Source organism: Otolemur garnettii, unplaced genomic scaffold (assembly GCF_000181295.1).
Source record: "Otolemur garnettii isolate 467f Iridium unplaced genomic scaffold, OtoGar3 scaffold00073, whole genome shotgun sequence".
In the NCBI taxonomy this organism is placed as follows: Eukaryota; Metazoa; Chordata; class Mammalia; order Primates; family Galagidae; genus Otolemur; species Otolemur garnettii.
Genome location: NW_003852468.1, coordinates 302,043 through 316,515, shown reverse-complemented (window position 1 = coordinate 316,515; position 14,473 = coordinate 302,043). Strand labels below are relative to the sequence as shown.

Genomic DNA, 14,473 nt, shown 5'->3' with positions numbered 1-14,473 from the left:
AAAATATTACATATAAGGCCAGGTACGGTGGCTCACGCCTGTAATCCCTAGCATTCAGGGAATGCCAAGGCAGGTGGATTGCTTGAGCTCAGGAGCTGGAGACTAGTCCGAGCAAGAGTGAGACCCTACCTCTAAAAATAGCCAGGTGTTGTGGCTGGCTCCTGTAATCTCAGCTACTCAGGAAACTAAGGCAAAAGAATTACTGAGACCAAGAGTTTGAGGTTGCTGTGAGCTGTGATGCACGACACTACCCAGTATTACTTTGTCACACAAAAAAAATTATGTATGAAATAAAGAATTCATTAGATGTGTTCAGCAGAAGACTAGACATGGAAGAAGATAAGATTAATGAAACTGAAGATGGGTCAATAGGAAATATCCAATTAAAGTATAAAGAGAAAAGGGTGGGCCTGGGCGCCCATAACTCAGTGGTTAAGGTACCAGACACATGCACTGGGGCTGGTGGGTTCCAACCCAGCTGGGCTTGCTAACAAACAAACAAAAAAATAGCCCAGCATTGTGGGTAGGCATCTGTAGTCCCAGCTACTAGGGAGGTTGAGGCAAGAGAATCACTTGAGCCCAAAAGTTTGAGGTTGCTGTCATCTAAGACAGCACAACACTCTACAGAGGGCAACCAAGTGAGACTCTGTATCAATAAAAAAAAAGAGAGAGAGAGGGAAAAGGATGGAAAACATGGAAAGATACCTATTCACAGACATACAGAAATATATAAACAAGCAACAGTGTTCAATGTAGTTAAGTTTATAAGGATGAAAAAAAATCTAAAAGATGCCCACTGTCGGGCAATGCCCGCAGCTCAATGGGTAGGGTGCTGGCCACATACACAGAGGCAGGTGGGTTCGAACCCGGCCCAGGCCAGCTAAAACAATGACAACTGCAACAACAACAACAAAAATAGCTGGGCATTGTGGCAAGCACCTGTAGTCCCAGCTACTTGGGAGGCTGAGGCAAGAGAATTGCTTAAGCCTAAGAGTTTGGGGTTGCTATGAGCTGTGATGCCACAGCACTCTATCCAGGGATAGTCTTCTATCCAGGACTCTGTCTCAAAAAACCAAAAAAAGATACCCACTGTCTATAAATAGGAGACTACACAGGTATAAATTAATTATAGTGTATTCATAAAATAGAATTCTATTGATGTGTTTAAATGTGACAAATCTGGCACATATATAAGCAATGACATAAAAAGATCAACAAGATACATTTTTACATGAAGAAAACTAAATATTGTAAATAACAAATTAGATATTATCCCTGCCTTCATGGAACTGTGAGAAAAATTATAATAGGTATAAACTGGTATATAAATAGTATTTTTTACTTTCTCTATAAACAGCAAAAAATTTTTTTAAAATATTTTTACATGTGCCTAATGGCTAGCTATTTTCTTTCTAAGTGTATACTTAGAATAAAATGTTAGGGCAGTGTTTTCCAAGGCAGGTGTACTTTTATTAAGTGATTTTTATATCTATAAGGACAGGTTTTCAATGGTTACACACTTATTTTAATTCAAAAGCCTGCCACATTTCTTATGTGAAAAATCAAAAACAAACAAGATGATGTTTACTCAGGATTTGGAGAACCTGGAGAATCCAGAATCTCAAAACTTCTCCCACAATATTCAATAACATGAGAAAATTAACAATAACTCTTATGCTCATCCTCTACCACTTCCCTATTACTTTGGCAATAATTAGAATTCAATTTAATATGGCATAAGTGACAAAATGTAAAATTTAAGACTAATAAAAGTTACATTCAAAAGAAAATGCACGAATTCACTAACATACATGTATTTTAAAATTATGGATGATGTTTCACTATACGCTGGGCTATTGTGTTAGGCTTTAGACTAGAGGAATATAGATCCATCCCTTCTTGGAACTTACAGTCTAGCTGGGAAGAAAGATATTAAATAGCCACCCCAAAATAAAACTACTCCTGTGGCTAGTTCTAAAAAGCATACAGCGTTCTGTGAAGATACACACAGGGACCCAGTTAGAGTATCAGGAAAAGGTTCCTGGTGGAAGTGATACTTGAAATTACATCCAAGGGATAGGTCTGAGTTAACCTAAGAAATAAAGGGGTGGGGGGAATGGCAAGTCTAGAGGCAGAACATTCCAGTAATCTAGACAGATAAAAGTGAAATGTACAAAGGCCCTTCATTAAAGGGAGCAGTTGGGAGGGACTAAAAGGCCAGTGAGGATGGAATGGAGAGAGCAAGAGGAGAACAGGTATGGAATAAAATCAGAGAAATAGGTAGAAGTCTACTTTAGAAAGCAAAAGCCAGCAGCACCTGTGGGTCAGTGAGTAGGGCACTGGCCCCATTTACCGAGGGTGGCGGGCTCAAACCCGGCCCCAGCCAAACTGCAACAAAAAAATAGCTGGGTAATGTAGCGGGCACCTATAGTCCCAGCTACTCTGAGCTGTTGTGCCACAGCACTCTATTGAGGGTGATAAAGTGAGACTCTATCTCTAAAAAAGAAAGAAAAGAGAAAGCAAAAGCCATTTTGATTTTACCAATGCTTATTTTTGATTTTTAATTTTTTTTCAATTTAATAATGTTTGCTTTATTTTTAGTGTGTTTATTTTTACGGTTACTTTCTATTAATGGCAAATGTTTTTCCATCTGTATAAGTAATATAAGTTAAAAGATAAATTCAGCTGCAAATAACAGGTATCTGACTAAAAATGGCTTAAACTGCAAGGACATTTATTTACCTTAATTAACAAACAGTATGGACATAAAAAAATCCCAGGTTTGGTATGGCAACTCAATGAAAGATGCTTCTTTTCATTTTCCTACTGTGCCATCCTTAGCACTTCAACCACGTCTTCTACAACCAGTCACAAGATGGCTGCAGCAGCTCCAAGCATCCCATCCTCACACAGGGAGTCAAGCACTAGGAACCTCCTCAGGTATTTCTTTTAAAAGAGAAGAAACATTTCCCCAGACATCCTTCCAATAGACCCCTTAGGTCTCAATTGGTGAGAAATATGTCAAAAAGCCTCAGAAAGTATATCTGGCATTTTTTGATCCTATTTCAGGAAGTGGTCTCTACTTAGCAAAAAAGATGAGTGGAAAAATGGCTATTCAAAATATTGTCAATAATGTTTGTACATGTAAAAATATGAAACTTCCTTTCACAATACTTCTAAATAAGGTTAAAAACAAGTAGATCTATTTTTGAAAATTAAATAATAATAATGATGGCAAAGGAGGAAAAATTCATCAAGAAATATTTAAATGACTGAAATGTAAAAAACTCTGATTTAGAGAATCTAAACTTCTTAGTTCATGACACCCACAAAAGACAGGGACAATTCTCATGGTTAATATATTTTATAAGTGGTCATAATATAAAAATCTCCAGAATATTGGAGATTTATTTAACATTATTTAATATGAAACATGAATATGTTAATTCTATGCTACAATTAACTTAAAATAGCATGCCTTTTTAATCCAAGTAGCTAATAAAACAGTTAATTAGCAGACATTGTAGTTGGCTGACCCAAATCTATCCTTAACACTTCCCACTATAAAAGAAAAGCTAAATTCATGCTCTTTCAGCTTTCCTCTTATAGCTGGGAGCAAGAGGCACGTAATACAGTGCCCAGTGAGCGCAATATTCTTGGCAGTACAGATAGAGATAGAAGGCGTGGAGTACAGGTAGTAGAACAGTTTTTGCTTTCTTTAAAGGATGGGATAAATGGCCAGGCAGTGGGTAGCTATAATCCTACGACTCTTGAGAGGGTAAGGTGGGAGGATCGCTTGAGATCAGAAGTTCAAGAACAGTCTGGGCAAGAGCAACATTCTGTCTCAACTAAAAATGTCTAAAAATCGAAACAATTAGCTGGGCAAGGTGGCATGCACCTGTAGTTCCAGCTACTCAGGAGGCCAAGGCAGAATTGCTTTAGTGCAGGAGTCTAAGATTCCAATGAGCTATGATGATGCCACTGCACTTCAGCCAGGACCAGATCTAGGCTCGTCTCAAAAAGAAAGAAACATGGCAGTGCCTGTGGCTCAAAGGAGAAGGATGCTGGCCCCATATACCAGAGGTGGTGGGTTCAAACCTGGCCCCAGCCAAAAACTGGGAAAAAAAAGAAAGAAAGAAAAGAAACAAAAATAAACCAACAAAAAAAACAAGAGGTAAATAAGCTGATACCAAATCTTTCCCCTTGCCACCTAAGGCAGTAAGTGTGAAAGAAAGACCAAAGACTGGGGCAGCACCTGTGACTCAAGGAGTAGGGCTCTGGCCCCATATACTGGGGGTGGTGGGTTCAAGCCCAACCCTGGCCATAATTGAAAAAAAAAAAAAAAAAAGAGAGAACCAGGGATCCTACCCTGATATGATTAAGACCCCAAACTAGTCTGCTGCTACGTACCACAGACTTATTGTTATGTGTAAGAAAAAGCCCCTGTAAGTTGTCTTAAATCAAGTTATACACTGCTTGCACACTACTAAGGTATCAAGATTATCTGCAAAGGACATGTGAGAAAAGGAAGCTTAAGTCCTTCTCCCACTCTCTGCTATTAGCAAAAGGGACAATGTCATAGTATAGTATACCATGCTGTTCTGTGGAATGAAAAGGAAAAGAACCAAGGAAGAATGATTCAGGCTAATGTGTTCACAGTGATATTTTTTTAGTTTGTCAAGGAATTTTTAAGAAAAATTTTTTTTATTTTTGTTTTATTAATTTTTTAAGAGACAGGGTTTCGTTCTACCACCCAGGCTGGAGTGGAGTGATGCAATCATAGCATCCTCTTGGATGAAGCCTCAAACTCTTGTACTCACATAATCCATCCTCCAGCTCCAGCCTCCTAAGTACATGGGAATACAGGGTACATCCACACCCAGTTGACTTTTTTTTTTTAGCTTTTGTAGAAACAGAGTCTCAAGTCTTACTATGTTTCCCAAGCTGGCCTCAAACTCCTGGCCTAAAGTGATCCTCCCACTTTGGCTTCTCAAAGTACAGGTGTGAACTACCATGCCTGGCCTCATGGATTTTATTTCAATCATTATTCATTTTGATGGTCAAATGATCCAAACTTAGTCAGAGTAGTTGGATCTAAACATTTTAGGCAGTACCCTTGAGCCCAGAAGTTTGAGGTTTATAGTGAGCTATGATCATGCCATTACACTGTAGCCCAAGCAACAAAGTAAGACCCTGTCTCAAAAAAATAAAAACAAAAAACCCATGCGTCCATGCTAAAATAAATAAATAACCAAAGAAGACAGACAGATAAGGTGGGGCAAAAAGAAGGACTTTTTCTTTTTCTTTTTTTAAAGAATGCCTGATATCTGTAGAAGGAAACACAGAAATAGAAAATCATTACTTTATAGCCACTACAGTAATAATTCAGGCAAGAATCATCAATGGATGCAAATATCATTAGGTGAAAAACTATTAGGGTACCAGATCTTCACTCAATCTCTAAGTCACCGCCTCAGATTATGTACTATTTACAAAGGAAAAAGGGTACCTTTTGTAAGAAGAAAATTATCATTATCCATGATGGGACAATCCAACATTGTGTACTACCTGTAGTGACACACTGATACATCACCATCTATTTGATATTATTACCCAGTAAAGAAATAATCAGAAAGGAAGTCATCTGTGGGTTTTCCAGCGGCCAACACAGACTAGACTCTCAGCCACCACCTAGCAGTAGCTGCCAGATATGTGAACAAATGAGTCTGCAGATGATTCCAGGTTCTCACCTTTAAGTCTTACAGTTATAGCTACAACCTCCAACTCTTAGGCTTAAGTCATTCTCTTGCCTCAGCCTCCCAAGCAGCTGGGACTATAGGCACCTGCCACAATGCCCAGCCATTTTTTTTGCTGCAGTTATCATTGCTGTTCAGCAGGCCTGGGCTGGATTCCAACCCACCAACTCCGGTGTATGTGGCTGGCGCCCTAGTCGCTGTGCCTCAGGCACCAAGCCTGTCTCAGTTTATCTTTATATAAAATGAAAACATGTGAAATTTACTAGGTGTAGAATATAAATGTCTTAACACAGTAACTAAGAAAATGCCGTGAAGGCTATGTTAACCAGTTTGATGAAAATATTTCAAATTATATACAAAACCAGCACATTGTACCCCATGATTACATTAATGTACACAGCTATGATTTAAAAAAAAAAGCAGTACACTGAATCCCATAAATGCCTTAATGTACAAAGTAATGATTTAATAAAAAATAATAGATAAAAAAAATGAAAACAGCAACAGTATCTCTTACTTCACATGCATTAAACAAAGCAAATAAAGCACAATGCATAGTCTTGAACATATAGGGAACACTGAGGTTAACATTTATTATTCCTGCTAAACAGAAGCAATGAAATCACACACTGCCATCAGTTTTGCTTATCATTGTATCTCCAGTGCCTAGAACAGTGCCCCATAAGTAAAAGACACTCAATAAACATATGTTGCATGACTGGTTTTGCAGTCATAAGACTTTCACATATTAAGTCCACCGCTTCAATCTGTTGAAATCTTTTTGAATCCTAATGTCATCTAATATACAGGGTTGCCACAAAGTTCGTTGCAATTTTAAATAGTTATCTATTTAAATTACACATGAACTTTATGACCACCCTATATTTGATATCTCTTTTCTTATCTTCTAAAGTTTTGATAAGTATATACCTATGGTTTGAATGTGCCCTCCAAAGGTCACATGTTGGAAACTTAGTCCTCAACGCAACAGTGTTGAGAGGGGGGAACTTTAAGAGATAAGTAGGTCATGACAGCTCTGCCTTTATGGTGGATCAATGCCTTTATCATGGAAATGGATCAGTTATCACGGGATAACTTCTTTCTCACCCATGAATGCTCTACCCCTCCTGCCTTCCACCATGGGATGATACAGCAAGAAGGCCCTTGCCTGATGTGGGTCCCTGGACCTTGGACTTCCCATGCACCAGAAATGTAAGCAATAAATCTCTGATCTTTATAAATTACCTAGTCTTAGCTATTCTGTTACAACCATAAAATGGACTAAGACATATAACATCTATATATTAATCTGAGACATTAATAAAAATGCTAACCAGAGACTTAAACATTAGTTTTATTACCTGTTAGCTTAAAATCTGGGTGAATACAGACTAGGTAATAGGTGAGTACAAACATGCCACTTAGCTTCATGTGCATCCTGCCTATCTAATCTCCATCTTGTCCACAAAGGTAATAAAATATAAGAATTTCATAAAGATTAGATCACAATAATATGTCCTTCCTTGAAACTATCTTTAAAGAGAATGTAAAAAACAACAGCTCACCCTTCAATAGCTGGAGATCGATCAGGACGAGTACTTCCCCGAGATCTGTATCTACGAGTCACTGGTAGCCGAGGAGGCTGACTTGGTCCCCAGAAGTCAGTCTGAGTTTGGTGACCCCTCTCATTGGTTCTATTATCTTGGTCCAGTGGATTGCTACTTAGAAATGGTCTAAAATCTTGAAAAAACATCGTGTGATCCAAATGGTCCCAGAGCTAGAAAAACACAGAAATAAATCACACAATAGGAAAAGGGAATCATTAAACAGTGTTTTACTATTACAAATGGCCAAAATGAACATTATTATATGGGTTTTCCACTGCAAAAGTACAAAAGTTTCTCTATATGCGATCTATACAATTATTTTATGGTCTAAACATCTTTACTAGGTAATGCCAAACTGTTTTCTGAAGTGGTTGTACAAATTTACACATCTTCCAACAGTATTTAAGAGTTTGGGTGGCACCCGTGGCCCAAGGAGTAGGGTACCAGCCCCATATACAGGGGGTGGCAGGTTCAAGCCTGGCCCTAGCCAAAACTGCCAAAAAAAAAAAGTTTGCACTGCACCATATCCTGGCAAGGACTCTATATTAAGGTGTTAAGAACCAATAGGATGGTTTATTTAAAATGCATATTCTGGCCAGGCACAATGGTTCATACCTATAATCCTAGCAATCTGGGAGGCCGAGGAGGGTGGATCGCCTGACCTCAAGGGTTCAAGACCAGCCTGAGCAAGAGTGAGACCCATCTCTAAAAACAGCCAGGCGTTGTGGCAGGTGCCTGTAGTCCAAGCTACTAGGGAGGCTGAGACAAGAGAATTGCTTGAGCCCAAGAGTTTGAGGTTGCCGTGAGCTGTGAAGCCACAGCGCTCTACAGAGGGTGACAAAGTGAAACTCTGTCTCAAAAAAAATAAAATGAAAAATAAAGTGCATATTCTTTGGCTCCATCCCAGAAACTAAATTTAGTAGATCTGTGTGGGTCTGAAAAATTCTCGTTAGCATTTCTTTTAGCACTTGTCTGTTAATAATGAACCTTCTCAGCTACTGTTTTATCTGGGCCAATTTTGGTTTATCTGGGTAAATCTTGATTTCTCCTTCTTCCTGCAGGACATTTTACCAGATTTAGAATTCTTGGTTTGCAAGGGGTTTTTCTTCAGCACTGTAAAATATGCCATCCCACTACATTCTAGCCTCCATGGCTTCTGCTGAGAAATCAGCAAAAAGTAATTTTATTTAAGATCCCTTATATGTTACAAGTTGCTTCTCTCTTGCGGCTTTCAAGATTCTCTCTTTATCTCTGGCCTCTAACAACTTAATTAAATGTGTCTTGGCATGGATCTCCTTGAGTTTTCCCTTCTTGGGAGTTAGTGGAGTTTCTTAACTGTGTAGATTCATATCTTTTATTGAATTTGGAATGTTTCTAGCAATTATATCTTCATACATGTTTTCTGCACCTTTCTCCCTTTCCTTTCCATGATGCATATATATTAATGGTTCACTGATTCTTCTGTATCTGCTGTTGAACTCCTCTAGTGAATTTTTAATTTCAATTATTGCAATTTTCTGTTTCAAAACGCTATTCCTTTATTGATATTCTCTATTTGTTGAGACATCATTCTCCTGGAATCCTTTAGTTCCTTGCCTATGGTATCCTTTAGTTTTTTAAGATAACTGATTTAAAGTTTTGTCTACTAAGTCTAATATCTGTGCTTCCTCAAGGATAGTTTTCATTCAATTTTTTCTATGAATGAGGCATACTTTCTTTGTTTGCTTCATAATTTTTTGTTGAAAGCTGGACATTTTGGATGTGTTTTTTTAAAAGAAGAAGCAAGAAAAGGGAAGAAGAGGAAAGAAAAAACATGCTCACCAGGACCCAGGTATTTGTTGATTGGTTGTTGGAGTGCTCCTTCAGTACTCAGCCATAACATATACAAATCTGCCTTAACCTTCACTTCCTGCTTATGCTGAGCCCAAAGACCAGCCAGAGGTAAAAGCTAATGGTCTTCTTGGGTCTTTTCTGAGCATACATCCTGCCCTGAGCAACCACATGGCTTTCTAGGTACCCTGTACACAGCAGCTTTTCAAAGCCCCTATCCCCTTTACCCCCTGCCCCAAAAGCTCACTTTATATCTTTTCCTCAGAAGCTTTCAACTTATCTATCTTTGTCCCAGCTGACTGTCCTTTGAGGAAATCCCAAGTCAGGTCGAAACACACAAATATAATACAAAACTTTATGAAAACAGTCTTCTCTACTCTCTCAGAGAATCAGGTACCCACACAGAACACAGGCTGCCATCTTCTAGATCAGTGGTTCTCAACCTTCCTAATGCCGCAACCCTTTAATACAGTTCCTATGGGTTGCAACCCACAGGTTGAGAACTGCTGTTCAGAAAGGTAAATTAAAACACCACAAAGGTCTCCTATCTTGTTTCAGTGCCCTTTCACCTAGTTGTCTGCCTGGTTGCTGCAAACATTTGACTATTTTTCCAGAGTTCTGATAAACTTGATTCTGACAGTTTTGCCAGGTTTTTTGGTGATTTAACAGAAGGATGACCCATGAAGTTACTACTCTGCCATTTTTGCTGATATCACCCTTTCATTGTAGCTTTAATTTGCCTTCCCCAATACTAATAAGGCTAAATATTTTTTGTGTATTTATCAGCTACTCATATTTCTTCTCTTTCATATCCCTGTCTTCTTTCATGCCTTTTGTCAACTTTTCTAGTGAATTTTCTAATTGCCAAAAAATTACATGCTTTTAACCAGGTGCAGTGGCTTACACCTATAATCTTAGCACTCTGGGAAGCCAAGGCAAGAGGATTGCTTGAGCTCAGGAGTACCAGACCAGCCTGAACAAGAGGGAGACCCCATCTCTACCAGGCATGGTAGTGCACACCTTTAATCCCAGTGATTGCTCAAGACCAAGAGATTGCAGTTGCTGTCAGCTGGGATGCTACAGCACTCTACCCAGGGTGACAGAGTAAAACTCTGTCTCAAAAAAAAAAAAAAAAAAAAAGAAAGCACATGTTTTAATAGTTAACTGCAGGTAATAAAAATGCAACTGAGTTTGTACATTGACCTTAAGATTAAGAAAATTTGAACTCTTAGTAATTCTAACAATCTGTGTATGTAGAAAATCCAAAGCATATACAATGACATCAGAAAAATAAAGAGTTTTGTTTCCTTCCCAATCCTTATCTTTTCATTTCTTCTTATCTAATTTTGTTAGCTACAATCTTCAATACAATACCAAAAGGAAGCAGGATAGCAGGTACCCCTCTCTTGGGTTTGATTTTAAAGAGAATATACTAAGCATTTTATCATTAAAGATTATGTTTTGCACTAGGATTTTGGTAAATACTCTTCAGCAGATAAAACAAGTTTTCTTCTGGTCCTAATTGACTAAGAACATTTACCAAGAATGAAAATTGACTTCTGCCAAATACTTTTTCTGCATCTATTGAAATGATCAGGGTTTTCATTTTTAATCTATAAAACTACATTAAAAGATTTTCTAACAACCTAACCTTGAATTTTTGGAATGAACACATTTTGGTTTCTTATGTATTTTTGGATTCTATGTCTGTTGCTTTGGGTCAATTTCTGCACCTATGTTCGCAAGTAAACTAGCATATGATTTTCCCTTTTTTTTTTTTTTATTAAATCATAGCTGTATACATTAATGCAATCATGGAATACAATGTGCTGTTTTTATATACAATTTGAAATGTTTTCATCAAACTGGTTAACATAGCCTTCATGGCATTTTCTTAGTTATCTTGTTAAGATGTTTATATTCTACGCTTAGTAAATTTCACATGTACCCTTGTTAAGATGCACCATAGGTGTGGTCCCACCGATTACCCTCACATGATTTTCCTTTAGTGCGATATCTTTATCTGGTGTTGACAATAGGTTATACTAATCACATAAAATATATTGGGGGGCGTTCCTTTTCTTACATATAAAAAATTCTATAACACAGAAATAGACTTGGCAGCTTAGCACCTATGTCTCAAGCGGCTAAGGCGCCAGCCACATACACTGGAGCTGGCGGGTTCGAATCCAGCCTGTGCCTGCCAAACAACAATGATGGCTGCAACAAAAAATAGCCAGGCGTTCTGGTGGGTGCCTGTAGTCCCAGCTACTTGGGAGGCTGAGGCAAGAGAATCACTTAAGCCCAGGAACTGGAGGTTGCTGTGAGCTGTGATGCCACGGCACTCTACCCAGGGTGATAGCTTGAGGCTCTGTCTCAAAAAAAAAGAAAAAAAGAAATACTTGGCATAAGCATTTTAAATTTGCAAGATAATTCCAAATCACCCTTTAAGTCTACATAGTAGCCCTCCCTTATCCAATGGAGATACATTCTAAGACCCTCAGTGAATATCTGAAACCATGGATAGTTCTGAACCTTATATGTTTTTTCCTATACATACATACTTCCTGAGCAGAGTAAGAAAAACTGGGCAGAATCAGATTCTATGAAGCCAAAGACAGGGAGCTGAGCCAAGAAAAAAGTTCGGCAAGCTGTAGAAGAGCATTCAAGAAAACAAATTACAGGTACAAAGCCTATCGACTAGAGCACAGGAGACCCCTTCCCCAAGCATGAGGCCTGCCACAGGTTATCTTTAAACCAGCAGGGAACAAAAGACCGCTCATTTTACCTCACTGGAAAGGGCCGCTAAACTCCAGGTCTCTTTCTCCAGGGAAGTCCCACTTATGAACCTAGACACCACCCTGCCAGAAATAAAATTGAACAGATGTTTTCCCCCACAAGTCCAAACTCTCAGTCCACCCTTTCCCCATGGTGGTCTGAAGTTCTGCCCTCTGTAGAGCACAGAGTGGTCGTGTCCTGAGAGATCTGGGCATAGAGTGGACCGCCAACCATCAGGATGGAATCTGTGACTAACGGAGAAGAAATAGAGTGTAGGAAGAAAGGGACACTTGGCAGGAGGAAGAGCAGTTCCCTGGTTATGACTATGCCCAGCCAGTGGTAGTGTTGACCCTCGTTTTGGGCTGTGTCTGGCGGGATGAGGTATAGAACCCCTGGCTCTGACGGCACCCACAGTGGGAGAGTGGTTCCCTCATGTGGACTGAGTTCAGTAGACAGGGCTGGTCCCTAGCCCCTGCTGGGCCTGTGAGCAGAGGCTTAATAGGTGTAGACTGTGACCTGGAAGCAAAGGCGTGGTCCCCTGATTCCAACAGAACCCCTGATCAGGGGCTTACTGGGTGTGAACCAAGACCTGAGGGTTAGGGCATGGTCCACTGTCTCCAGCAGGGCTGGTGAGCAGAGGCTTACCAGATGAGGACTGAGACCTATAGGCAGAGTGTGGTACCCTGACTCTAACAGAGCCTATGAACAGAGTCTTGCCAGGCAGTGAACTGAGACTGGCAAGTGGGGGCATGATCTCCTGACTCCAACTGGCAAGCAGAGGCTAGCTGGGTGTGGGCTGAGACTGGTGGGCAGGGGTGTGGCCCCTGGCTCCAGCTGGGCCTATGGGCCAAAAAGCGGTCAACAGTGTAGACTGAGTCTGGCAGCGGGAGTATGGCTCTCTGGCTCCACTTGTGTTGTTGGAGACTCTTGAATCCCTCTCTGTTGGGTAGGGTTTGCACTGCCTGAGACAATTTAATTGGAACACATGTCTGGGGCTGTTCACTTGGGGACATTCTGAGGTTGACCTTCAAAGTTCTGTAGTGGAAAAGAACCAAAGCGTGGGGGCTGGGTGCTCTAGCTGTTTGAATCTCTTCGTAGTTGGGATTTAAATCTAATACTGTGGTTTCTTAGGATAGGGTAGAGGTTGGCTGATATCAAAACAAAGCTAGCTTGCACTATCTCACCAAGTAAGTCCCCAAGAGTCTCTGGCCAAAACTCTGAAAGGGGCCTTTGTAAAGTTGTACAAGATAAGCCACAATTACAAAGCCTAGTGCTTTGGTAAGGAGTTGTCTCTACTACCTGGGAAATCCAATTCAATCTCACTCTACCAGTTCTAATAACCAAATGATAGAAAATGAACATGGTGTGAACCCAACAGAAGAACTCTGGCAACATGAATAATCAGAGTAGATCAAACACACACACACACACACCCCGCCGCAAGAAATGACAAAGGAGATACAACTGAAGATGCCATGCATAGACAAATGGCAGCAATGTCAGAAATCAAATTCAGAATATGGATTGCAAATAAGATAAATAGAATGAAAGAAAAGATAGAAATTGAATTCCAAAGAGTAGTTCTAAAGTTGTCTCAAGAAATTAATGAATTCAAAGCTATGGACATAATGAGAAAAGAGATAGCAGAGCTCAAGGAAACGGAAAAAGTTAGTTGAGGAACTCCAAAATACAGTAGAATCTCTCAGTAATAGAGTTGACTAGGCAGAAGAAAGGATCTCTGAAACTGAAGACAAAGCTTTTGAAATGTTCTCAAACACTCAAAGAGTCAGACAAATGGAGAGCAAAAACTGATCATTCCCTGAGAAAGTTGTGGGATCACTCCAAAAGATCAAACATTCGTCTTATAGGAATTCCTGAAGGAGAAGAGGTACACATGCTCTACTCCAAGAGATTTTGGAGGAGAATTTCCCAAGCATTGCAAGAGATACAGAACTTCAGATAGTGGACAGTTTCAGAATCCCAGCAAGACTCAATCCAAATGAAGCATCTCTAGACACATTGCGATTAACTTTGTCAAAGTTAAGATAAAGGAGAAAATTCTTCAAGCAGCCAGACATAAGAGAAGCATCACCTACAAAGGGAGGAATATCAGAATGAACTGCAGATCTCTCAGCCAAAACGTTTCAAGGCAGAAGAAGATGGTCATCAAACTTCAGTCCCCTAAAACAAAACAACTTCCAGCCTAGGATCCTGTATCCATCTAAACTGAGTTTCATTTGTGATGGAGAAATCAAATATTTAAATGACATAGACATGTTGAAGAAATCTGCCATAACTAAGCTTGGTGCCTGTGGCTAAATTGGCTAAGGCGCAGCTGGCAGTTTCAAATCCAGCCTGGGCCTGCCAAACAACAATGATGGCTGCCACCAAAAAATAGCCAGGCATTGTGGCAGGTACTTGTAGCCCCAGCTACTTGGGAGGCAGAGGCAGGAGAATCACCTGAGCCCAGGAGCTGGAGGTTGCTGTGAGCTGTGATGCCAT

At 39.8% G+C, this 14,473-nt stretch overlaps 1 protein-coding gene across 1 annotated transcript in view; it reads right to left on the bottom strand.

The window, feature by feature from the left end:
• RNF115 (ring finger protein 115) overlaps positions 1 to 14,473 on the bottom strand; it is a 73,756-nt gene that overhangs the window by 16,612 nt on the left and 42,671 nt on the right. The window contains exon 4 of the mRNA XM_012807652.2: positions 7,322 to 7,533. Coding sequence (XP_012663106.1) covers positions 7,322 to 7,533 — 212 coding nt within the window. The remainder of the gene's footprint in view (positions 1 to 7,321; positions 7,534 to 14,473) is intronic.